Source organism: Stigmatopora argus, chromosome 10 (genome assembly GCF_051989625.1).
Source record: "Stigmatopora argus isolate UIUO_Sarg chromosome 10, RoL_Sarg_1.0, whole genome shotgun sequence".
NCBI classification, from domain to species: Eukaryota; Metazoa; Chordata; class Actinopteri; order Syngnathiformes; family Syngnathidae; genus Stigmatopora; species Stigmatopora argus.
The window spans coordinates 4,445,699-4,471,242 of record NC_135396.1 but is presented as its reverse complement, the minus strand read 5'-3'; the positions used below and the strand labels follow the sequence as shown (position 1 = coordinate 4,471,242).

The window sequence follows — 25,544 nt, the reverse complement described above, 5'->3', positions numbered from 1 at the left end:
GACAAAATGGGAGTGTTAGTATACAGTTATTTATTTTTAAATCATTGTCTCCTAGTGAGTTAACTTTGTAATATAGATTAATATTTCAATAATTGACAGTGTTAAATGAGGCATTTCAATTCATCATCACGAAGAATGTCATTCATCCCAGTTAACATCTCACAGTTAATTTAATTGGGCATTACCTCATTGCCTACCATTGACAATAATAGACGTCTAATCCAATTGAACTGACAGTTTAATAGGAAAATCCAAAATTAATAGAAAGACACCAAAAATATACAGGAAATGAAAATCATACCCGAGCATTTTTTCCAAAAAGATCATTTTCTATTTTCAAAAGCATCTCCACAAAATTGTTAGCCATTGGAATATAAAAAAATGACAAACTTCCCCTTGAATGTCACTAGAGGGCACTGTTCGTTCACCCCCTCTTTAAGGTAAAATGGATGAGCCGAACCGGGCAGGGAGAGGGAGGAATAGGAGGCAGCCCTCAAAATAATCTCTGCCCACATTTCCACGGTGGAGAGACTTCTACTTGGTGCCCTACCTCGCATTTCCTCGTCCCTCGGTCGCGCTCGTTCAAAGAGCGGATACCGCCATAGCATTCCAGGACTTTTTTTTTCTTTAAAGAGTAACTGCTCTTTTCAGGACTTACTTCTCACTTGTCGAAGATGGGTTCCGTTCCGGTGATATCAGCACTGCTTTTGGCCGTGGTCGTCCCATCGTTTGCCGGATATATCGAGGTACGTCCACGCGTTGCCTTTTCGTGCTTTATCGCTGAATTATTACTCGAAACAAGCATGACAACGCTATTCCTCTCTGGTGTATCCCTTTTTTTTAATGTTACCTTATGTCGGTATGCCAGCAGAGCTTTCTTCTTCTGTGGTTTTATTCGCGCTAAAACACGTATGGTCCGTTCCATGTTGTTGATGATGATTTTATGGGTGCCTGTTTAGCTAATTTTATTTAATTACGAAGGCTATGTCAAACACAAATGAAAAATAAAAATATGTCCGGCTCCCACCCCCCTCGCTGCGTGGTTTTATTCGAGAAGGTGCGTGGTGCAGAGATCAAATGAAAGACGAGTGGCTTTGTCAGGCCTCGGGGGACCTCGCACATAACACATAGTAACCTCCCTCCCTCCCGCCATGCTAGCTAGCTGTTTACAGTCTATCTTTATCTCAGAGGAGGACGTTTTTAATCCCCCTGAGCCCTTTTAGACACTCCTGTCAGGTGTTACGTTCTCCATGTCGTGGATGTAACATGTTTTGTTTTAACCTTTCCAAAACGTGTGGAGAAATGGACCCATTAAACTCATTGGCTGTGATTGACGGCCTCGGACGTCCATTTGGACGTCTAGCGCCGAGTGCTAATGGCATGAGAATTATCGCATATGTTTCATAACCTGATTTTGCATATGTAAAAAGGGAAATAAATTCCAATTTGAACCCCCTCCCTAAAAAAAAATCCCCTGTTATAGGATTATAAAAAGGTTATTAGTACAGCAGTGATTTCAGAAAAGCTAAATTCAATTTTTTTTTGCATATCATTTATGCAGCTCAATATAAGGTTGCTTAAAAATCCGTTAAATTCTTTGTGCTTTAATATTTTTCTGTAAAAGAGTAAATGTCATCTACTTTGATAAATTGATCTGTTTTTTCTTGACTTTGTTTTGCTTTTGATGGACATTTTCTCTTTGTTCTGCAGTTTGTTTTAGTAGTTTAAATATCAATATGTATAGTATAAAATGCAATGTGTATAATTGTTTTAGTCGTAGTTTTAAAAAACCTTATCTCAGGATTTTTTTGTTGCTGTAGCCCTTGACACATTCACTGCCATTGACAGTTCTCAACATCAAATTCATTTCAACTGGGAAGGTTGGCATGGTCATTTATCAATGCCTTTGACGGCCATAAACGTCCAATCCTATTTAAATTGTTGGTTCAAACAATGTTCCAGATCGGAACACTCAATTTTCAGAGGATTAAAATCTGGGTAATAGAAGTTGCACTTCCATTTGTATTTAATTTTCAAGTATTAACTAATGAAAGATCGCTTTTGGTCCTTCCATTCAAAATGGATTGGACCTCTAGCACTGTTAAAGGCAGCCAATGAGTGCAATAAGGATTAATGTTGTGGTTTTACAAGTCAAAAGCAATAACAGTTGCAAAGTTAAATGCTATGCTATGCTAATGGCTTTTTGTTAAACGGTAGCTTTACCAAAAGATGTCTTGCCTCACTAAAGGTTAAGAAAGAATGTGGTCAGTGGTCCAAGACCTCCTGTCCAAACAAAACCCCCCTTTCCCCATTCAACTTCACACTCAACTGACTTCCACTTTCACACCTAGCGCAGGATGGCACATATGTAACAACAAAGCGCTTTTAACAAGACGTCTAGCTGACTGTTTGGAGGTCGGACCACCCGCCGGGCGCAGCCCCTCGCAGCCAGAAAACGCAAAGCAAAGCGAAATCGATGCCGCCACGCGACGGTCGATTCCGGACGGACTCCCTCCCGGGCGAGATTAATGGAGGAAATGTACGGCTCCCCCTGATCAGTCAGCGTGATTAAATGGCGGGATCGTACGATGGCGGCCGGCGGCGGACGAGTTGCATGCAGAGTTTTTGTGTGTCTGAGTGTGTGTGTGTTGTTGAATCGATAGCTGAGCTGAATGGTGCTGCTTGTTTTCTGTGTTTGGAATTTATTTGCACTAGCAACAGCACATGCAAATGACTTCATTGGGCTGTTGAAAGTGTCAATAAACACTTTGGAGAATCCCCGTGAACAGAAGAAAACATTATTTGTTATTGATCAACTACCTGACTGTGCCGTATAAAACGCCTCTTTGTAGAAGAAAAAATATGGAGAAAATATACCATGAATACAAAACGTCATTTTAAAAATCTACGTGAATAAACTCCATTTAAAAAGTAAACTAATCATATATATTGTATTAACAACAGAAAAACAGCCAATCGCAGTGCACAATGAGATGCTTACACTCATACCTAGAGGCAATTTAGTGTATAATTAGCCTAGCATGCATGTTTTTAGGAAGTGGGCGAAAACCGGAGTACCAGGAGAAAACCCGCGCAATCCCGGGGAGAACATCCAAACTCCACACAGTGATTACCGGTCCGGGATCAAACCCTCGACCACAGAACTGCGAGGCCGAGGTGCTAACCAATGAATGAAATCAACATAAATCTCATAATAGCCTCAATTTTTGGATGTTTTTAGCAAGCATATGCGTATTATACTTGATAAATGATCATTTTTTAACGTTTTTAACAGATTTTGTTGTTTTCCTGCCATGTCAGCGTGCTCTCTTCCCTGTCACTCCCTTCTTTTCATTTCCTGCTTTGGCCCTTCTCTTCCTGAGAGGAAACATGTCCGTGAGTTCACTCCCACAGAAACGTGCTGGTAGAGCTGGGTAATCATTTTAGTCAACCCGCCAGGGGACCGCACGAACCGACCGTTTGGGGCCAGGATGGATCCGAGACAGGCTCGACAAGTGCTCGATCGCTGGCACGCGTTGCGCTTGATCTTTTATTAATGGCATAAAAGTGTGCGAGCACGCGGACGGGTGAGAGAGTTTAAACTGCTTCGTTGCCTCGCATCTTCCAGCGGAGAAAGCATGAAATAATAAGAGGCGGTCCTGCTTGCAGCAGCATTATTGCCGTGTGTGTGTGTGTGTGTGTGGGGGGGGGGGGGCAACGGTGGGCGGTTTTGTCTGGCCGACCCAGCCAGGGCAGGAAAAGAGCCGGCTCGAAGCACAATACAAGCACAAAGCGCCGCATTCCTGCACACAAAGGCCAGCGCCACGCAGCTGTTGCGAGGTTGCGCAGGTGTGCAGGGGGGGCTATGTTGTCCTACATGTGCATGTGACCTGGTATTGGGGGCGTGGCACGGAAATGGGGGGATAGGAGGAAAAAAGTCGCACTTGGGGGGTCCAAATGACTGCTCGTCACGGGCCATTGTTCTGCTTTAAACACCGCCGCAGGATGATGTTGCAGTTGGTATATCCACCAATCTGGAGGCCTTTTTAGATATAATATTTAGATTTTTTTTTTTTTATAAATGGATTAAAAGCCCTGAATATTCATTTTTTATAGATCTAAAACAATGTTTATTTTAGCTTTTTTTTATATATATATTTTTAGATTTTAGAAAATGGTTTTTGAACTAAAAACACAGAAAAATGGATTAAAAAAATACAATTATTGATTTAAAATGGGGAAAATCAGGAAATTTAATATACATCTATACTCTTCATTTTAATTTAATCCTAAAACAGAAAGTCAGCACTCATGATTTACTTTCCCGGGCCACACAAAATGATGCGGTGGGCCAGATTTGGCCCCCGGGCCCCCACTTTGACACCGGTGATTTAAAAGATAGAGCCTTGTCAAAGAGTATTGAAAGATAAAGGAGTGAGTCTTACGCAGATTGATGACTATTGAAATTTCACAATGAAAATTATTGTCTGTGTAGTTGAAAACCATGACTTAATCCAGGTTAGGGCGTATGACTCAATGGAAAACGTTAGGCGAGACTCGTTGACTTCATCGTGTGGTGAGTCGGAATATGACATTGAACATGATATTCATTTTGACTGGGAGGGGCAAATATAGGTCCAAGACCCCCACCTTGACTTGACATAAAGACAGAATCACTATGGAAATGTACCTGAGAAAAAATTGGCTTTTTAGGTGATGATTCTCCCGGCTAATAGCATCTCTGTGGTTACCGTGGCAACCTGACTCGCCTGCTTCGGTGGTCTATAATTAGTTGTTATTTTGACTGGAATGGATGGCAGTAAATTATGTAGACGGAGATTCATTGGCTGCCAAATGTATTTTGACGTCTAGCGCCGTCATTGAGTTCACATTGTTTTTGAAAAGCATCTTTGTTTTGGCTATGTTAGCAACAATGTCATCTTGTTGCATCGTTTTTGTATCGGTTTATTATCAGTAGGAGAAAGGATGTTTTGTTTTATTTTGTCTTTTGTTTTTGCAAGGACGCGCTTCAATATTTACCAGCGTCAAACTCGTGCAAATGTACAAAAAAGCCACCCAATTGAAAGATTTAAATAAGTACACCGATAAATGCGGCAACACTGACTTCCAAAAACAAAACAACATCTGTCCCGCTCGGGTCATGGTGTCCCAGTAATTCACAGATAAACAACAACAAAACGTAACAACCTTGGAAAAAAACGCTACAAAAACACACGGCACTGCAACAATTGCGTTTTTAAAACAGTTTTCATCAGCAATCTGTGAATCGGATTCACTCGCAGCCAAGTCTTTTTTTTTAATGATACCTACTTAGTTGCCCGAGCTTGCACTTTTTCCCTTCCACGTCCAGAAAAGTCACTCTGGGCTTTCAGGATAAAAAGCAATCAAGTGCGGACAAGAATTCCATTAGTTTGATGAGTTATGAATTTAAGCCGCGGGCGGCAAATGTGAAATAGTCAGACAGTCTTTTAAGGTCATGTGATCTTCCCTGGCTAATTTTAGTCTTTCTTGCTTTCGGCTTGCTTCCTTCTCACTGCAAATGAGTCGAGATTTTATGCAGTGGCTAACATTGTTAGCTTTTATTTTGACCTAATGGATTGGACATCTATTGCCGTCAATGGCAGTTAGACGCATGGCAGCGTCTCACAAAATTTGAAAATTCTCTTTACCCAATAGGAAATCAGATTTTTTGACGCTTGGCAGCTCTGACACAGGAAGGTCGGAACCCACCAGGGATTGAACCCTCGATCTCAGACCCCCGAGGCGCTCGTGCTAACCACTTTCCACCGTGCCGCCCAGCCATAAATTCAGTCCTTAGTTAGTCTTCCATGAAAAAAAGGTTAGTTTGTCCTTGACAATACTGCAATGTGATTCCCCCTGGGATTCAGACATGGTCCTCCTCTTGCTCCATTTGTGTTGTTATCGTATTCCATACTCGCCACTTACGAGCTCATTAGCGGTGGCCGTCTTGGGAAAGAAGAACGCTTGGAGAGAGGGCCCATTCTGCATTTCAAAAGTACAAATAGAGACGTATAAATATGGGCAAAATATAGCAATTTGTGGTCTGCCACAGAGTGGAACGAGCGCAGGTCATCCCTTCTCAAATCCTCCTCCTGAGCGCCAGAGATTAGCCGGCCGACCGCGGCGAGAACCCACTCCCGTGGCTAATCCTGCTCTTTGTAAACCGCTGAGCGCGCAGGACGGAACGGACGGACTTGACGCGCCGGACTGTCGTTAAAAAAACAAATGGCGCCGCCGTCGCTCGGTTGGAAATCTAAGATGAAATTTGCAACAACAACAAAATGCAAAGCTAAGAATATAGTAGAGATTTCCGGAAGTTAAAAAATCAGGTACATCCCCATTGGTTAGCATGTCTGCCTTACAGTTCTGAGATTGAGGGTTCAAACCCTCCTGTGTGGAGTTTGCATGTTCTCCCCATGCCTACATCGGTTTTCTTTGGGTACTCTGGTTATCTGGCACATCCCAAAAACATGCATGCGAGGCTAGCTTGTTGAGCTCTACATCACCCCTACCTATGAGTGTGATTGGTCATTTTTCTCATTGTGCTGGGTTTCCACTATGCAGAGGCAAACGGTTCCATCATGGTTTTTATTGTACAATTTCAATAGTGATGGAGCTGGATGATTCATTTTCAAATGCTCTTTGACAAAATTCCATCATTTAATTCCTGTCGAAGAACTCCTAGGTGGACTTGTATATTCCGTCTAACCTCCATCCCCCCTTTCACCTCATCTTCTCATCCATACCATTTCTTTAATGACTTGACGCTGCGTCTTTGGTCCCCCTCCACCTCGCACGGCTAATTTAATCAGTCTAATGCCTGCATGACAGCACAAAGCCTATCGAACGCCCGCTCCATCCCCGCGGCGCTTCCACGCGCCACACGGATGGAAAAGCCAGACGGGAACGACCCCGTAAATTTAGCCGACTTAATTAAGACCATCTTTGCGCCGGAAGGAAGTCAAGGGGTCGACATGGACGATGGGCTAAAACTGCGGAATGTCGGGGCCCCTCGTTTTGAGCGGACAAATGTGTGATATAGCCTCCGGGGGGTCTCGTTCGGCGGTAAACATCTGGCAACGTGATGTAATCTGACGGAGGACACGTGGACTCTACATAAGCTAGGACGGGAAACTCACATGGCGAGTCACACCGAGGCTGGACCTGGTGGACAGCAGGGTGGCATTTTATGGGGTTATTTTGCTAGCAATTCGATTGGATAACTTTATTCATCCCGTATTCGGGAAATTTCGTTGTCACAGTAGCAAGAGGGTGAGGATGCAGAAATAGGAAAGGCATTTTAGACATAAATAGATAGGTACCGTATTTTCACGACTATAAAGCTCACTTAAAGGTCTTACATTTTCTCCAAAATAGACAGGGCGCCTTATAATCCAGTGTTCTTTATATATGGGAAAAAAAATTAAAAAGTGTCATTCATTGAGGGTGCGCCTTATAATGCGGTGCGCCTTATAGTCGCGAAAATACGGTAATAAGTAAGTTAATAAATAAATAAATACATGAATAAATATATAAATAAATGAGCGTGTTGCTGAATATATATATATATATATATATATATATATATATATATATATATATATATATACATATACATATACACATATACAAATACATATACACATACGTGTACATACATATATAAGCACATAAATACATACATATAGATGTACATGCATGCATATGGTAGGTCTTAACACTCAGCCATTTGTTTTGTTAAAGAGCCTGACAGCTGATTGGAGGAAGGATCTGTGGAAGCACTCCTTCCTGCAATGAGGGTGCAGCAGTCTATTGCTGAAAGATTAAGATTGAGTGAGGAATTGACATTTGAAATTGAACTCCAGAATTTCCTACGAGATCAATAACACATTGACTTGAGGCCTCCAACACGGCTAAAGATTCCAAATTAGGATTTCTGACGCTGGTTCGGGTTCCAAGTCGATCAGTATTTTGTCCTGCGACAACCGCTGTGGTAATCAAATGCTTTTGAGGGAATGTCAACAGAGCTGAGTCATTAAAATGTTCAAGTCTTTGCAAGCAATTATCTCTCATTTTGCAGGAAGTCGATGTTGCTGTCTGCGTAATGCTATAGTTTATCTTATTACGCACCTGGATATCCTAGCAACAAGGCATGCTCGCTCTAATCAAGCCTTTCCCTATCTGCACATCAAACGCTCCTCATTCCCTCGGCTGACGTACACGGCGGTCCGCTCCATGAAAATAAAGTGTTGACCTTTGTAGAAGGTGTTCGCGTCTTCGGAAATAAGCAGGCATGTTAGCAACACACTGCTCGTTTGTTCATTTGTTCGCAAGCATCGGTTAGTTGGCAAACTAACAGTGAATCTTCTACACATATATAAGCCTTCTTTTCTCATCTCATTTTCTGAACCTCATTTGGGTTGTGAGGGGTGCTGGAGCCTATCCCAGCTGACTTCAGGCCAGAGGCAGGGGACACCCTGAATTGGTGCCCAGCCAATCGCAGGGCACAATGAGACAAACAACCAATCACTCATAGCTAGGGGCAATTTAGTGTCCAATTAGCCTACCATGCATGTCTTTGGAATGTGGGAGGAAACCGGAGTACCCGGAGAAAACCCACACAGGCTGGGGAGAACATGCAAACTCCACACAGATGGACCGACCTGGATTTAAACCCAGGACCCCAGAGCTGTGAGGCCAACGCGCTTAACCACTCATCCCCCGGCCGTTTTTTTTTTAATTGGCTAGTTTTTTTCTTTCTACAATTACTCGTAGAAGATATTAATTAGCATCTCGTGGCTTAAGAATGCATGCTAGGCTAGCCATTTTCTTGTTGTTTTGTGCTGGGATGTGACAGTTAAAGAATACTTATGGTGATTCCACCATTCTTATTACTTAGTGTTTTAGTTAGTTTGCTAGCTAGCGAGCTAGTTAATCAACAGACAGCAAGTTGAATGAGTGTGTTGGCATGTTGCAACTAAAGATGAAATGTGAAGTATCTTAGTATGACAGTGAACCAGAAACTAATATTTAGCTTTTTTTTTTAGCTTTGAAAGGAATTAAATGCTAACGTTTTAAGGCTAATACTAATTCCCATGTGTGATGAGACGAAACCCCCATGGAAACTTATTAATAGTCCAGATGAAATTTTTGTCCTTCCCTAATGGAAATTGACGACACGAGCGCAGTAGGAAGAACACTACGCTCCAATTAACGATCCTTTGACACGTCGCCATTGGCAGTGTCCTAAAATACAATATTTACATTTTTACAAGGCAGCCATCGCTAATATTAATGGCCGAAGAATCTACAAAAACTATGTTTGGTGCAAAAAAATATATATATAGTATAGTATGAGACCAAACATAAGGAATAAGAAAAAACAGCTTTCAAGCTAATGTTAGCAAAGAAAAGGTGATTCAGCATTAGCATTTCAACTTTGTGTTACAGAAGTTCAAGTTTAAGGTTCCCGATTTCAAATTAGGGTCTGCGTGATGCTTTCGTGCCACGTTTCCATGGTGACGGCCCGTATTCAGCTGTGTTTGCTGTGGCGAGACAGACAAGCTAAGAGGAATGGTCGTCACAATATATGCTAATTTTAAACGCAACATGATAGCCTTAACTGAGTTTGATGTATTGCTTTGAGGCAAGTTTTTTTAAGCTTGTATACTAAGTATTCAAGTGAAACTAAATCTGACTTCAAGTTCTAGTCCTGTTCTGAGGTTCAAAATGAATCAAGGTTAAGATTAGAGCTGTCCCAGCAGAAAAAAAGATCTTTCATTGACTCTCTTCAATGACAAACACGCGATAAGCGAACCACAGTCATGATCGTCGTCTTCTAAAGCCGGCATATTTAAGGCAGGAATGTTTGTACGTCGCTAGGGGACAAAACATCTTCCCAATTCTTTTGGCGGTGAAAGTGTCCAGTGGCCCTGAGGACAAAAGAGTATTTCAGCTGGACAGAGATTCTTGTTTGCATTCCTGTGAGGCCTTGCCCTTCGGATTCAGAGCATGACACCTCTTTTTTGTCCCTTTTATGACTCTGTTTTTACTGTTCACCCTTGGCCAAGGGGAAGGGCTTGTCCCGTCCGTCCATGTGTGTGTGTGTAGGTGTGTGTGGGTGGGAGGGTGTCATTGGATGGCGTCCTTCCACACTGTCCTACTGTCCATTTGATGTTTGTGCAGCGTCTCAGGTCTCGGCCTTCCCACGGTTTTGCCGTCTCTGTGATTCATGGGTATTTGTGTGCGCTTGCGTGTGTGTGCGCCGTCGCCTTGTTTTTCTGCCGTGGAATTTGACCAAAATTGACAATTAGTCTTGTAGTATAAAATTGCGTTCGGTGGTTAACTGGTTTCAAAGATAATTTGTGGGTCATTAAAACCAGACGAATTCAACATTACAATGTGGGTAAAACGTGGGTTTCAAAGTTGCGGCTCGAGGGCAAACTATTCATTTTTTAATACATTTTTTTTAGCCAATACATTTTTTACTCTAAAAATAAACATTTTTTTTCAAAATTTGAAAAATAAATATATTTGCTCTCTTTCCTCGATTGAAAAATTTATGATTAAAAATAAAAAAGGGAAATATTTAATATTTTCTCTATGAAAAAAAATTCAAATAAATATTTTCAAAAAAAGAAATGCAAATACAGTTTGAGAAAATAAAAAAGAATACTAGCTAAGAAAATGTGGATCATTTTTAATATCTAGAAATAATATATCAACTATCAAAAAAGCTTTTAATTCATCAATTGTGGCAGTAAATACGACGTGGCCTGCGGCAAACATTATTTTAACACCACCCATGCAAACTTTGCTAATTATTGTCAAATAATCCCATGCGGCAAACAGTCAAAGTGCAATAAAAGCCGCCATTCTGCATTTTATCTTCGCACCCGCAGAAAAGCTCATATGAGAGTGTTTTCTATGTGATAGAGTGAATATGAGGGAGTGACTTTCACGCTACACTCTCCTACTTAAATCTGTAGTCACCGCAGGGAAGGATTAGCAGGATTAAACCATACCAGGCATTTCTCTGCCGTCACATGGCCCGCGGGCATTCTGGGAAAAGTCCTAAACCGAGACGTGCCAGGAGGCGCGCCCAAATTAGACGAGGTCCGACGTTTGAAAAAGTTCAGGCGTAGTGCAAAAAAAAAAAGTTCAGAAGTTACTTTGAACATCTCCTCATCTTCCTGTTTACTTCCTCTCGGGATGGGCGTGTGCTTTGTTAGATTTGGTGGGACGTCATTGGGCGTCCCCAGTGGACTTTGGCGACTATCTCGCATGCAAAACCCTGCCAATTGACACAGATAAAAATCATCTTTTATAGATAGTTCAAAAATGAATACTTCATTTTAATGCCAATGCATTGACTTTGATGGTAAATTTGCCCCTACCAACATGGCCGCCCCGAAGCCATGTTGCTAGGGGCAGTGAAATGTGTTTTTTATGTTTCTGCCAAACATTGAGATGACTGTCCTTAGTAGGCGCCCAATCCATTTGAAGTGGAAGGGCTGGCAGCAAATAAAACATATTTTTGTTCTTTTTCTTTATTTTTAGTATCGGCCAATAGCACACCATCTGGTATCAGACTTGGGTCCCAAAACATGGTCTGGTCCGACACCACATACAAGTAGTTAATAATTACGCCACAACAAAGCTACTAGTAAACAGAGTGTTACTGATTAAACATATTAATTTCCCTCCAGTATGACCTTTGACTGTCATCTTTGTTGCACAATGTTAATAATTGGCAAGTGATGTCTACTGAACCCTTTTGACCGGTTAATGGAACCCGTGTTATGTTTATCTTTTTATGAAACACAAAAAAAACCTACAAAATTCATTCATTCTTTTGTGGATAATCGGTACAGATGACGAGTGAATAAGAAAATAACAGAAAGGCACTATGAGTTGAATGTGAATTGTTGATTTCTCCTGCAGGCGCTAGCAGCCAACGCGGGCACCGGGTTCGCCGTGGCCGAGCCGCAGGTGGCCATGTTCTGCGGCAAGCTCAACATGCATGTCAACATCCAAACGGGCCGCTGGGAACCCGATCCGTCCGGAACCAAGAGCTGCCTGGGTACCAAAGAAGGCGTGTTGCATTACTGCCAAGAGGTGAGTCCATAATCCTGGAAAGTAACTAACATACCGTATTTTGCTGTTTCATATACCCGGGTATATTAAATGATTTTTGCATTTAATATACCTCTGCTGTTTAATATACCCGGGTATATTAAATGGCAACTCAGCTTTTTTGGTAAGATTTGTATGGTGTTCGTGGGGGCATAATTATAGATACTTAAGTTCATTAAAATTCCAAGTCAGACTTTATTCAGCAGTAAGTACTTTTAACCTGAGCACTAAGTAGTTTTAGTCGGCAAAACGTTGATGCACCCCGTCACGGCATAAAGAGTGCTTAGTGGATCGTACCTTCCAGTTTTTGCACCATTTAATATACCCCTGCCGTTTAATATACCCGGGTATATTAAATGGGGGATATATTAAACAGCAAAATACGGTAGTAATTTGGAAATAGATTGGCGCACTGGACCATTTCCTCTCACTCTGTATTTAATTTTTTGTATTATTTTTTTTTATTGTAACAGATGTACCCTGAGCTTCAAATCACCAACGTGGTGGAGGCCAACCAGCCGCTGCGTATCGACAACTGGTGTAGGAAGGAGAAGAAGGTGTGCAAGGGCCACGCCCACACCGTGGTGCCTTTCAAATGCCTTGGTAAGCGCCACTACAGATTTTGTTTGTTTTAGGACGCAATTACACCAGGAATGTCCATAGTTGACTTTCTTTAGTCCGCAATGCACTTCCAATATCTTTAACAGTCATAAACATACACGTAGGGCAACTTTCATCAACCATTTTGAGAATTACTTTGAGCCATTACGTCAACTAGCAGGTCTTTAATAATACTAATAATCGGACATAGGCTTTGTCATCATCATTGACTCGACAAAAGCCTAATTGTCATCATACCCATAACTGAGTATGACGAAATTGGTAAAAACTGGAGAGCATAGAGCCGCTGCACCCGTGCGCGCCGCCATTTTGGAATCTTTAAATTAAGATGAAGGAATAAGGGGGACGGGCCATCATTTTCCAAATTTTCCAAACGCTCAGAGCCTGACTCCTTCCCCAAACAAATGGGATATGACATTACAAAAACAATAAAATTATACCAATTTCGCATGATATAGGAAGGCACCTCTACCACGACAATTTCAAAATAAAATTCCAAATACGGGAAATGTATTCATTTTTAGGGGATGTTTTATTTCATTTTGGTTTCATAACTTGCACACATATCTTGGAATGCTTTTCGTAACCTGAAACTTTGTATCTAGAAGCATTCATAAATAGAGGTACCACTATGCATATATTCTATTATTATTATGTATTGTCTCTCTAGTATATATATATATATATACATGGGTGTCCTGGTTTCTTTGTGCTTTTTTTAGAAGACAAAAGTCGCCTCAATGGCGAGTGTCAACAAATAAAAATGAGTTTTGGAAAAAATAGAAGGGAAGAAAAGCTCCAAATCATCTTTTGTGCTGCAGCAGCTTTCCGCCACTCTTCATCTGCGCGGAAGCCTTTTTTGCTGATTGAGTCGTGCCGGCGCGATTGAAAAAATCCATTAGCCTTTGCGACGGACTGTGAAATGGCCGAGAGCATTTTTGGCAGTCGCTAGGGCGGACGGGTTAGAATCTTTTTTTAAATTTGTTTTTTTATTTGGGGAGGGTTTCACATAGCAAACGTAAAATACGGATCAAGAGAATTCACGGGCTGAAATTTATGACCGATGAGTTATTGAACTCTTTTAATGCTAACGTTGAGAAAAACCAACTTGAAATTTGAACTTAGTTGCGTTTATTCGCCCCTCAAATTGCGACATTTTAATACGCAATAAATAGCAGCCTGAAAAAATAAGCCAGCTCTTTTTAATTTACCGTGTGATGAGTTGATTTATTGCATATTGCTTCACGTTTACTGCCAAACAATGACATTAGTGCAAAATTAAGATAAGCTTCACAGAGCGCTGTCTTTTATATGCCTGTCTGAAAAAAGACTGCGCTAACAAGAGAAGTGAGCCTTGAGGGTAAAAAAAAAAAAAAAAAGCTTTTGCAGGCAATTAAATCAGTGTCTGTCATGCACGCAGCGTGACAAGCCACTAAAAGCTCTCTGTGCGGTTGACAAGAGTGAGGCTTTGACGAAAATACCCGCGCGGAGTGCCGCAGACACCATGGATTAGCAGCGTTTAGCGAGAAATCAAACTTGACGGGCCAATGTGAAATTTGTCAGCTTGACAAAATCTGCTTTGATGATTCGATTGGTTGGATTGCATTTCTCAGCCAACTGTGAAAGCAATACATCAGGGAACGCCCACTTTTTTTTTTACAAAATTCTGGTTGTGATGTCACAACCAGAACGGCAATGCTAGCAGACTGCAAAAGTATGCTGCTTATTCCGCATCTGGCATCAGGTGGCACCCATATCGCCTAACGAAAAAATATGTTTCACAATTTGTGTGGAAAACAAAATGTGCTAAAGGAAGAGAAGTTGTAAAATGAAGTCATTTATTTTTGCCAGGGGTGCTGGAGCATTTCCCAGTCAACTGTGAAAGCAATACATCAGGGAATGCCCACTTTTTAAAAAAACTCAATTCTGGTTGTGATGTCACAACCAGAACGGCAATGCTAGCAGACTGCAAAAGTCTGCGGATTATTCCGGATCTGGCATCAGGTGGCACCCATATCGCGTAACGAAAAAAATGTGTGTGGAAAACAAAATGTGCCAAAGGAAGAGAAGTTGTAAAATGAAGTCATTTATTTTTGCCAGGGGTGCTGGAGCATTTCCCAGCCAACTGTGAAAGCCACACATCAGGGAACGTCCACTTTTTTTCAAAATACAAAATTCTGGTTGTGATGTCACAACCAGAACGGCAATGCTAGCAGACTGCAAAAGTCTGCGGATTATTCCGGATCTGGCATCAGGTGGCACCCATATCGCGTAAAACAAAATATGCTAAAGGAAGAGAAGTTGTAAAATGAAAAGTCATTTATTTTTGCCGGGGGTGCTGGAGCATTTCCCAGCCAACTGTGAAAGTCATACATCAGGGAATGCCCACTTTTTTTAACTTGATTCTGGTTGTGATGTCACAACCAGAACGGCAATGCTAGCTGCGTCTTATTCCGGATCAAATTCAATAATACTACAAAATTTCAGGAGTTGTTGATATTTTTCCCTTTTCCACCCCCAAAAAATCCACACGCCAATTGTGCGAAGGCATCGCCACCGCTGCATGCCTTTCATTTCTCCTTCTCTTGGACAGCTTCTATAAATAAAATCCATTCATCAAGCACGGGATCATTTAGCAAAGTAGAACGGGCAGATGTTCGCAGGTCAAAACCTGCCCCGATGGCAAACCTTTTTCTGCCCGGGCCCCCGCGATTCGTCATCGGGGACACTCGGCGCCGCTAACAAAAGTTTTTGGGTGTGGTTTTTGTAGTTGGGGAGTTTGTCAGCGATGTCCTGCTGGTTCCGGAGAAGTGCAAGTTCTTCCACAAGGAGCGTATGGACCTGTGCGCTAGTCACCAGCAATGGCACGGTGTGGCCAAGGAGGTAAAAATCGCCATTAAAAAGTGACCTTCGTGAGGTCAAGTTGTCATGTCCGCTTTACACTCGAAAGTGAGATTTGTCATCTGTTAAATGGCATCTCCCTGGTCACAGGCGTGCGTCAAGAGCTCGACGGTGCTGCACAGCTACGGCATGCTCCTCCCGTGCGGAACCGACAAGTTCCACGGCACCGAGTTCGTCTGCTGCCCCGCCTCGCGTGCCGAGGAGACGGATGACTTGGTCCCAGAGCGAGAGGAGGTCGAGGAGGAGGAGGAGGAGGAAGAGGAAGACTTTGAGGACGAGGAAATCGGCGAGGACGACCTGGATGAAGACGAGGACGCCCTAGAGGACAGGTTAGCTCAACAATGTCACAAAGAAAAAAAAAAGTAGTAATACACAGGGAGTTTAAGCCACAACTTGACGCATTTTGGTTGCTTTTAATGGCAGCGAGGCTCCGGCTGAAGAGAAACCCACGCAGAAGGAGAAAGAGGAGGAGCGGCAGGATGAGGAAGGCGAGGTAGAGGAGGACGAGGACAAGGACGATTATGACCACTACGTCTATGAGGATGAGGAGATGGATGAGGAGGAAGACAAGAGAGAGAGCAGCAGAATGACAGAAAGCCGGGAGGACTTGGACAAAAGTCTGGAGGAAGTCAAAGGTGTTTTCTTTTTTCATTCTTCCAATGGGAATTATTCATTATGGGCTCGTCGCTTGTTACCGGGCAGGATTCCAAGCCTCTGTTATTGAAGTTAGAATTAATTAATTTTTAGAATTTCATACCTGTCAACCTCTGCCGATAACTGCCCTTATAAATGATTATGATTCCACTTACAAACCCCCAAAAAACCTTACAAACACCGTACGACTCTTACGGTGTTTGTAAGGTTTTTGGGGGGTTTGTAAGGGGAATCATAATCATTTATAAGGGCAGTTATCGGCAGAGGTTGACAGGTATGGAATTTGGAAATTAGTATTATCTCATGCTTCCTTGTGATCAATTTGACAGTATGTTTGGCCTCAAGTTAGAGTTTTGGTGATCATAAAATAACATTCGATTGGTTCCTAATTAGTATTATGTATGTATAATGTTGAAATTGTCAATGACCAATGTGTATTTTGTGACCAAAATGTTTTCTTTTGGACCTTCTTATTGGCTTTTCCTGCGCACTGGATTATTGTTTTGCCTTTAAAAATAATAATATTTAGTTCACAGAAGAGGGACATTGTGCAAATTACCATGTATTTCCACTAACGACTTGCCTTTGTTGCAGCCGTGTGCGCCGTGGAGGCGGAAACGGGTCCCTGCAGGGCCTCCATGCCCCGCTGGCACTTTGACATGAGCCAGAGGAAGTGCGTGCTCTTCATCTACGGAGGCTGCGCCGGAAATCGCAATAACTTTGACTCGGAGGAGTACTGCATGGCCGTGTGCAAGCGACTGGGTGAGCCCGAGAAAGCTTGCCATCTCCATGGCATTGCATTTTTTTGACGGCGGTTTCCTTTTGTTTGAACAGCTACGCCCCCCACGCCTCAGCCCGCCGACGACGTGGACATCTACTTTGAGACGCCAGCGGACGACCAGGAGCACAGTCGCTTCCAGAAGGCCAAGGAACAGCTGGAGATGAGGCACCGCAACCGCATGGAGAGGGTAACCCAAACCCAAGCCCGCTAAATATGGGGATTTTGTTCGTGATGCTAAATGCTCATGTTAGCATTATAAAATATATAGCTACTGGTGGAACTGGTCTAATTGCTGATTTTCTGCCACAGGTCAGGAAGGAGTGGGAGGAGGCGGACAGCCAGGCCAAGAACTTGCCCAAGGCTGAGAGGCAAACCTTGGTGCAGGTCAGTCAGCGCCACCCTGTGGTCGGGTCAGAAATGACAGCCTGCAGCAGCTCTTCATTTGGCCTTGAATGTTGTTATCATTTTCAACCGCAACTACTTTGTCTCGGATTGAATATTTCATGGAGAACCAAAGCTGCCAAAAGGAAAGATAAATGAAGAAATAAAATTGAAAATAAAAACAACTATACATATAAGAGTAATAAATTAGATTAAAAAGAAATCAAGGCAAAAAATGGAAATAAATATGTAATTCAATCAAAGTAAAAGGGGAGCCCGCGTACCCACAGAAGACCCACGCAGGTCCTGGGAGAACATACACTCTGCATAGGGAGGTCAGACCCACCGGGGATTGAACCATCGATCTCAGAGCTGCAAAGCAACCGTCCCAACCACTTTACCACCGAGCAGCCTCATTTTTATCTGTACATTTATTCTACAAAGTATTTATTTTTGCATTTATTATTTTAGATTTATAGTCTTTTTTATATTCACTTTGATTGTTTTTCATTTTGGCAGTATCGGGCCTCCATCCTATTTACCAGATTCAAAATGAATCCCAAAAAATAACGTTACCGAATATGTTGCAGCACTTCCAGGCCATGGTGGAGTCCCTGGAGGAGGAAGCCGCCAGCGAAAAGCAGCAACTTGTGGAGACCCACCTGGCTCGGGTGGAGGCCATGTTGAACGACCGACGCCGCCAGGCCTTGGAGAATTACCTGGCGGCCCTGCAGGCCGACCCCCCCAGGGTAAGCGCCTCTTTCCGTCCGGAAAACGCTCCCACCAGCTAACCGGCGTACGCACTCGGCAGCCCCACCGCATTCTGCAGGCGCTACGCCGCTACGTGCGCGCCGAAAGCAAGGACCGTCAGCACACTATCCGCCACTACCAGCACGTTTTGGCTGTGGACCCTGAGAAGGCGGCTCAGATGAAGTCACAGGTGGGTTTTGGCGAATGTGGGGTTGCTAAAAAAACACGATGAATGGGAGGTGTAGTTTTATACTCAAGATTAAAGTTTCCAAGTTATCTTTGAAGCCAAGTGTAGGATTTGACCTGGATTAGAATTTCAAAGAATGTAAAATGTTATGTTACGGTATGCTACAATACATTTTGTTATGTTATGCTAGGCTACGTTATGTGTGACTTATGCCATGCTTTGGCATGCTGTACTATGCTACGTTATGTTAATTTAGATTAAGGGACTGTGGGTTTTGTATGAGGATTTAAGTTTTAAAGTCAGGTTTGATTTCAGGTTTTTAATATATAAGCACGGGTGTCAAACTCGCAGCTCGTGTGGCAAGATCCGGTCCCAGTGCATCATTTTGCGCAGCCGGTGAAAGTCGTGTTTTGACTTCATGTTTCTTGCTAAAATAAAATCTAAATAAGTTCAGACATATCATCTCAATGGCAGCCAGTTTTGCCTGCTTTTTTTAGGTAAAGGTTTTAAAGTAGGGATTCAACTAGGGTTATAACGATAACTAAGCCTTGTCAGGGTTTAATAAAAGGGTTGGGGCTTCACTTTTCTCTTTGTTTATCATTGAAAATTTAGTCAGACTGTTTTTCCCCCAAGTAAAAGCAGTTCATTACCTTGCTTGGCTCAATACCGGTTGTGAAAGACTGAATTACAAGACAACTGTACTCGTGATAATGAGTGGGAGTCAAGTCCAAACACGTCAACTGAAGTGTCTCAAAAACAAGCAGAACATTGCAACAAATGACTCACACATGACTTATCGTGTCAATATGAAACTTGAATGCAAGGATTACCAACATTGTCCTTTATCAAGGTAGCCAACCGGATATTTCATGTGCGCACACCTGACTCACCTTATTTTTTCCAATTTAAAGTTACACGGACCTAAGTATAAAAATCTCTCTCAGACTAGCCTGAATAAAAAATGTTCCACATTTGGAGCCAAAATTGGGGTGTTAAAATATTACTTTCATACAAAGATCAGTTGTGCTTCCTACTGTCAAGATGCCTCTTTATACTGCAGTTTTCTTGTTATACTGCAGCAGGCAGGGTTGCTACCAAGTAATCGCTGCTCTATTGCCACCTGCTGGTCAGACTGTGCTACACTCCTGACGCTCATTCAGGCTGACATGCTCATTTTTATTTTAGGCCCCCCTGTCACAATATGTACATGCCACATATCCCATTTCCTCTGGTTTCTTTTACCTGACAGGTGATGACCCACCTACGTGTGATTGAGGAGAGGATGAATCAAAGTTTGTCTCTGCTCTACAAGGTTCCTTACGTGGCCGAGGAGATCCAGGATGAAATTGGTGAGTTCTTCTTCCCAAGGACCGGAATTGTCATTTTTTGTCAGTGCTACAAAATGTGGACCTCACAGCATAATTCCATTGAGCTAAAAAATGGCATTTATTATCTACATTTATGTAGCAAGGTTGTTTGTTTGTTTTTAGAAGCGGTTAAACGTGTTGTTGTTGTCGTCGCATCAGTTTGAACACTTTGACATGGTTGTGAAAACGAATCGAGAGCACCGACAGAATTAGGTCACGTCGAAGCCGCTCCCTCGTAAAAAATAACAAGACTAATGCTAATTGCTAGTTAGCGGCACCCATCTCTGATGCTCCGTAGAAACTCATCTTTTTTTATCCCTGAATGCACTAGATGAACTTCTTCAGGAACAGAAAGCCGACATGGACCAGTTCCTGTCGTCCATCTCCGAGTCCCAGCCCGACATCACAGTGTCCTCGGAGGAAAGCGTCGAGGTGAGACCCTTCCGGCCTGTCCAGGTCAACTCGTTGGGGTCCCGCCCGGAACCTGAAGGTGAGCCTGTCCAATCCATTGGTGGCTTCTCATACTTTTCTCAGAGAAATTCCTTCACAAATTCATAAATTTCATCACTCAACCCACTTTTTTCTTCTCCTTCTCTTTTCTTCTTCTTTTATTGTCACTTTTTAACAACAAGGCGATCTGTCCGACCTCCCGCGAGTCTTCAAGAAAGGTTGGTGCCCAATGTGGCGTCTCCATTTTTCATCTTTTTCTTTTCTTTTATCTCATTTTAAGCTGTTCTCCTTCCCATAGCATTCTTGTCCACCTAAATTTCCCAAAGTTGACTATAAGCCGCGTCTTAGTATGTGCTTTTAAAGTTAATAGACAAAACAATGTGGCTAGCAACTAGCCGTACTGCTAATGGTCACCACAGTACAGCTAGCCGTAGTGCTAATGGTTAGCATGGTAACGCTAGCGGCTAGCCGTACTGCTAACGGTCAGCACAGTACCGGCTTTGTGTCACTAACAACAATGACTTGCATTGTCTTCTTTCTTGGAGCCCTACGGAGACGAGCCTGTCGCGCGCGGGGGTGCTTTGTATTGAGAACTCATTGGTCGTCTTTCTCGCAGGTTCGGCCACGTCCGACCTGGACGGTCTCATCGGAGCCGAGGAGCGAGTCATCAATAGCAAGATTAACATGGGACCCAATGTGGTAAGAAAAATGCTATGTATAATATAATATTTAACGTCTCAAAGTGCCATCGACGGGGATAGACGTCCAATCCGATTGGATGTCTATCGCTGTGGTCATTTGCTGCCAGAATGTGCAAATTCTGAGCTCTCGCAAAGTGGCACACGGCTATTTGTTTGTCTTTGTTGGTCGGCATGCGAGCGTTTTGGTGTTTGTTTGGATGTCGCATGCGTGTATTTGGCATGCTAAGACGCGTCTAAAATGCCGCTTCTCAAACTCAGCATTATTTTATCATGAGAGAGGATTTTGCGTATTGAAAATGGAGAGCTAATATAGCAAATTCAGGCAATTACGGCCCACTGTTTTTGTTTTGGTTCCATTAAAAATGCTTGTAATGTATTAGCGCATATCTGACATATTGACAATAATAATGATGTTAATTTAGAGAACAAATTGGAGGCTGACAGGAAAGCGATGCTGTTTTTTTTAATTTACTAAAACACCTTTTTACTAAAAGTGTGTTTTTTTTATATATATAAAAAGGATATAGCATTATTATAGCATTAAATCCAATGAATTAAAAAAGATGAATTCCTCAAGTTTTTTTAACAGAGCTGGTTTTTGCCATGGGCAATGTTGGCAACTGCCTAGGGTGCATCTACGTGGGGGCGCGGGAGAGAACTCCCCCCAATTTTTTTTTCAGCGAAAAGTTTGAGAAGCTCTCATTTGAAAAGCTGTTTTGTGTGCGTACGTGCGTTTGTGTGCTAAATACGGAGGATTCTCATCAAGATCTTGGCACAGGTGACAGACGCTTCCTCTGCAGGTTTGTGTCACCAAAAGGGAAAAAAAACGATTAAAATGCTACCCAACTTTCTCTCTCAAACACCAAAACGCACCTGGACTTACACGTCGTCACCCGTCTGTGTTGACAGGTGATTGATGAGTCTCTGGATGTTAAAGAAGTTGTTTACAGTGCAGAGAGAATCCGCGTAATGCATGACGATGAGCTGGTGAGTACGGTGGCGCCCTCCGCTGGCCAGAGGGCGTGGCTCGTCACTTCCGTCTTTTGAGCAATGCATTGACTTTGGCGCAAATGTCGTGTCATGGCGGCCATGTTGGTAGGGGCAATGAAAGGTCTTTTCATGCTTCTGCTACGAATTGAAATATCTCACTAGTAGGCGTCCAATCTCCTCGAAGTGGGAGGGATGGCAGAGCATTGATTTTTCTGCCATCCCTCCGCCTTCACACGAATTGGGCGTCTACTATAGTGATAAACTCATTGGGGGGTGGTTCTGATGTCAATGCATTGTCTTTGCTGCGTATGTCGCCTCAGGGCGGCCATTTTTGTTTTTACTTTAGAGGTTTCAATGTTATGGAAGATTGCAAAACATGTAATAATAATAGTCAATTTAGAATCTGATGACCCAAAAAGTATATATATATATATTTTTACAATGACTATTCTTATTTTACAGTAGCGCTGTGACGGTTTGTGCATGGCTGCATGCGTAGAAGGCTAATGGATTGATCACATGACTCGTCGGGTCACGTGACGACGCATATGATGACGTCATATGTGCCCAGTGGCATGATTTGAGACGTGTTTTGGAGTGACAGGCGGATTTGTGCGACGACACAATATCACATTATTTCACGCGATCATCTCCCACTAATGCGTTGACTGCCATTGGCCATGTCCAATCCATTTGGACTGGGATGTTGGGCACTGTCGATGGCAGGCAGAGCTTTTATTATAGGAGATTTAACAAAAAAAAGCTTTTAAATCATTGGACACTTTGAGTATGAATTTTCATTCCAATATAACGTAATGATGGTAAAATTGCTGGGGGGGAAATACAGTTAAGAAAAATAGAGCAATATTAGGTGAAAATATGCATATTTAAAAGTGCAAAGGAAAAGGAAACTAATGACAAACGCTTAAAAGTCGATAAAGTCGGGTGTCAAATGACTAGCGAATCCACCTCATATTCGAGCCTAAAATATCTATGAAGTCCTGGCTTTCATTGAGCAGGCTGCTTTCGGTCATTGCGCTTTTGTTGCCCCCTTCAGGCGACCTACAGACCGCTCGGCGAGGACTTCAGCTTCGGCAGCAGCGTTCTCATCGGCCTGCTGGTGATCGCCGTGGCCGTGGCCACCGTCATCGTCATCAGCCTGGTGCTGCTTCGAAAGCGCCACTACGGCACCATCAGCCACGGCATCGTGGAGGTACGGCGCGCCGCCTAGTGGCCAGGATGATTACTTCGCCTCATTTAAAACCATACATCCGTTCTTTGCTGGAGCGTAGCGACTACCTTTCGGGACGCAAAGCATCGCGATTCATCGATGGGTTGTCCCACCACTACTTTAACGATGTCATGTGACTTGTGTGTGTCTGTCAGGTGGACCCCATGTTGACGCCCGAAGAGCGCCACCTCAACAAAATGCAAAACCACGGCTACGAGAATCCCACCTACAAATACCTGGAGCAGATGCAGATCTAAACCTGAGGGGGGCGCCGCCCACTGCCGTACTACTGACCAATAATTCCGTAACAAAATCATAACACGCTATTGTACCATAGCGCGCTTTTTTTTTTCACTGTTGTTGATTATCTTGTTATTTGCGTTACCTTGGATCAAAGATGTGTCACATTTCTGATGATTTGTTTAAAAAAATCGATGAATCAAACCCATTTTTTTTTTATAATGGAAAAGAGGTCGCCATTTTGTTTTTCTGAATGCAGAGGAAAAATACCAGTAAATCAAATTGACCGTAATTTAGAAATTATGATCATGTGTTGTTATAATTTATCAAGCGTTTATTACCAATACCTCTCGTCTGGAAATACCGTTTCAACTCAATGACTGCCATTGAAGGCGCTAGATGTCCAATTCATTTAAAGTTGGAATCAACAAACGTTCATTTGCTGCCAACACTCCCTGTTCAAATGGATCCAAAGCCTATTAGCAAGAAAGACACTTAAGTTTACTGCAAAAAGTTGATTGGACGCCACAGGATTGGACGTCTATCACCGTCAATGGCACTGCAAGTGATCAAACTAAAAAAAATGCAATACAATTCCGTGCAATAGCAAAGAAGTGTCTCAGCCTGTTGGCCGCTAGGCTTATAAAATATTCCCAAAAAAAGACAAACACTATATTAAATGGATGTAACAGAAATGTATTTCTATAACTCAAATGTTATTAACTCATTCACTGCCATGGACGGCGATAGACGTCCAATTTATTTCTACCTGGAGAGGCTGGCCACAATCATTAGATCGTCAATGGCACTGAATGAGTTGACGACATTTGCTACTCTACAACTTTTGTTGAATGTAAAATGGAATGTTCCATTTTGGACTGTTGGGGAAGTCAATTTTTTGATGATTTCTTTGATTATTTTTCCCCCCATCTTAAATTTAACCCTTTATAGGGCAAGTAACTATTGAAATCCATTGAATTTAAATATCATTTATTTTTTCATAAATACATCCAAATACAAAATGAATACAATGTTAGTTTAAACAAAACAAATAACATGAAATTAGAGATTTTTCCAATGAAAAAATCATTTCATAAAGGGTTAACCCCCCAATTTTTAAAAGTGGTACTCCCCACTAAAACAGCATTTATTTCCATAACACTAATAAACAATGTACATATACAGATATTTACTATAAAAAAAGAATCCAAACACCCTCCATGTTTGTCTTTAAAAATTCCAAATTGCCATTAAAAATGAACTAAAATCTTCATTGCCGTCTTTGTATAGTCGATGTTACAATCAAAACTTATTTTTTCTTCTTCCCGGTGAACTTATTCTGTGCTGGTGTGCATTGTTCTGATACATAAGAAGATATTTTAAATATATATTCTTTTTTTTTATTTGTTCCTCGTCCTGTGACAGTACTGCACTACCCCCCACCCCCAAATAAAAATAAAAAACATAAAAAATACAAAAAACAAACATTAAAAACAGCTTCAGTCTTGTAACTCTAAATACCTGTTGACTGTGTGGAAAGACAACACGCAAACATGCGGCTAATACTGTTTATGCTGTATTTGGTTTGTATTATTATTAGTTATCAGAGAGTGGCGTTAACAAGCTTATTTCTGGTTAAGGGGAGGTCATGTCAATAAAGTCACAATTTACAGTCCAATGTGTGTTTTTTTGTTTTTTTATTTATTAGAGCAATCCCAGTCCCTTTTATTTTACATACACCTTTAAATTGGCCATTAGGAGAGTTAATGTACCTTTCTTTTTAGATACTGTTTGATGATGATGTTTTATGCATTTAAAGTTGTGTTTTTATGACAGAAATTAGGTCGCCATTTTGTTTTTCCCCTCTCAATGCGGAGATGGAAAAAAATAGATGATGGGATGTCAATATTTGACATCTGCCACTGTCAAAGGCAGTGAAATAGTTCAATTGAACCAATTAAATAAAAATATTGTCAACTAAAATCTATCTTAAATTAAACTAACCCAAAACAAAAGTTGGATAGTGATACAAAAGTGCACCCCATTTAGTCCCTATTTTGCAATTTAGGAATTCTTTTTTCCATTATGTAATTCCCTGAAATCCAAACTGGAA

General features: G+C 42.0%; 1 protein-coding gene across 4 annotated transcripts; it reads left to right on the top strand.

Annotated features, from left to right (window-relative positions):
* The first annotated feature begins 473 nt into the window (after window positions 1–473).
* On the top strand, window positions 474–25,109 carry aplp2 (amyloid beta (A4) precursor-like protein 2). Of its 4 annotated transcripts, XM_077610690.1 has the most exons (18): window positions 476–746; window positions 11,986–12,159; window positions 12,651–12,780; window positions 15,569–15,681; window positions 15,790–16,028; window positions 16,123–16,334; window positions 16,948–17,115; window positions 17,188–17,321; window positions 17,444–17,518; window positions 18,106–18,264; window positions 18,327–18,455; window positions 19,702–19,801; window positions 20,151–20,309; window positions 20,452–20,487; window positions 20,886–20,968; window positions 21,880–21,957; window positions 23,018–23,173; window positions 23,347–25,109. In XM_077610690.1, exons 1-18 carry the CDS (start codon window positions 675–677, stop codon window positions 23,446–23,448), a joined length of 2,319 nt encoding a protein of 772 aa, XP_077466816.1. In that variant the 5' UTR covers window positions 476–674; the 3' UTR covers window positions 23,449–25,109. The 4 variants fall into 4 exon arrangements, with proteins under 4 accessions (XP_077466819.1, XP_077466817.1, XP_077466818.1 ...); XM_077610691.1 differs by lacking the exon at window positions 20,452–20,487 and having other exon boundaries at window positions 475–746; XM_077610692.1 differs by lacking the exon at window positions 21,880–21,957 and having other exon boundaries at window positions 475–746.
* The last annotated feature ends 435 nt before the right edge of the window (window positions 25,110–25,544 follow it).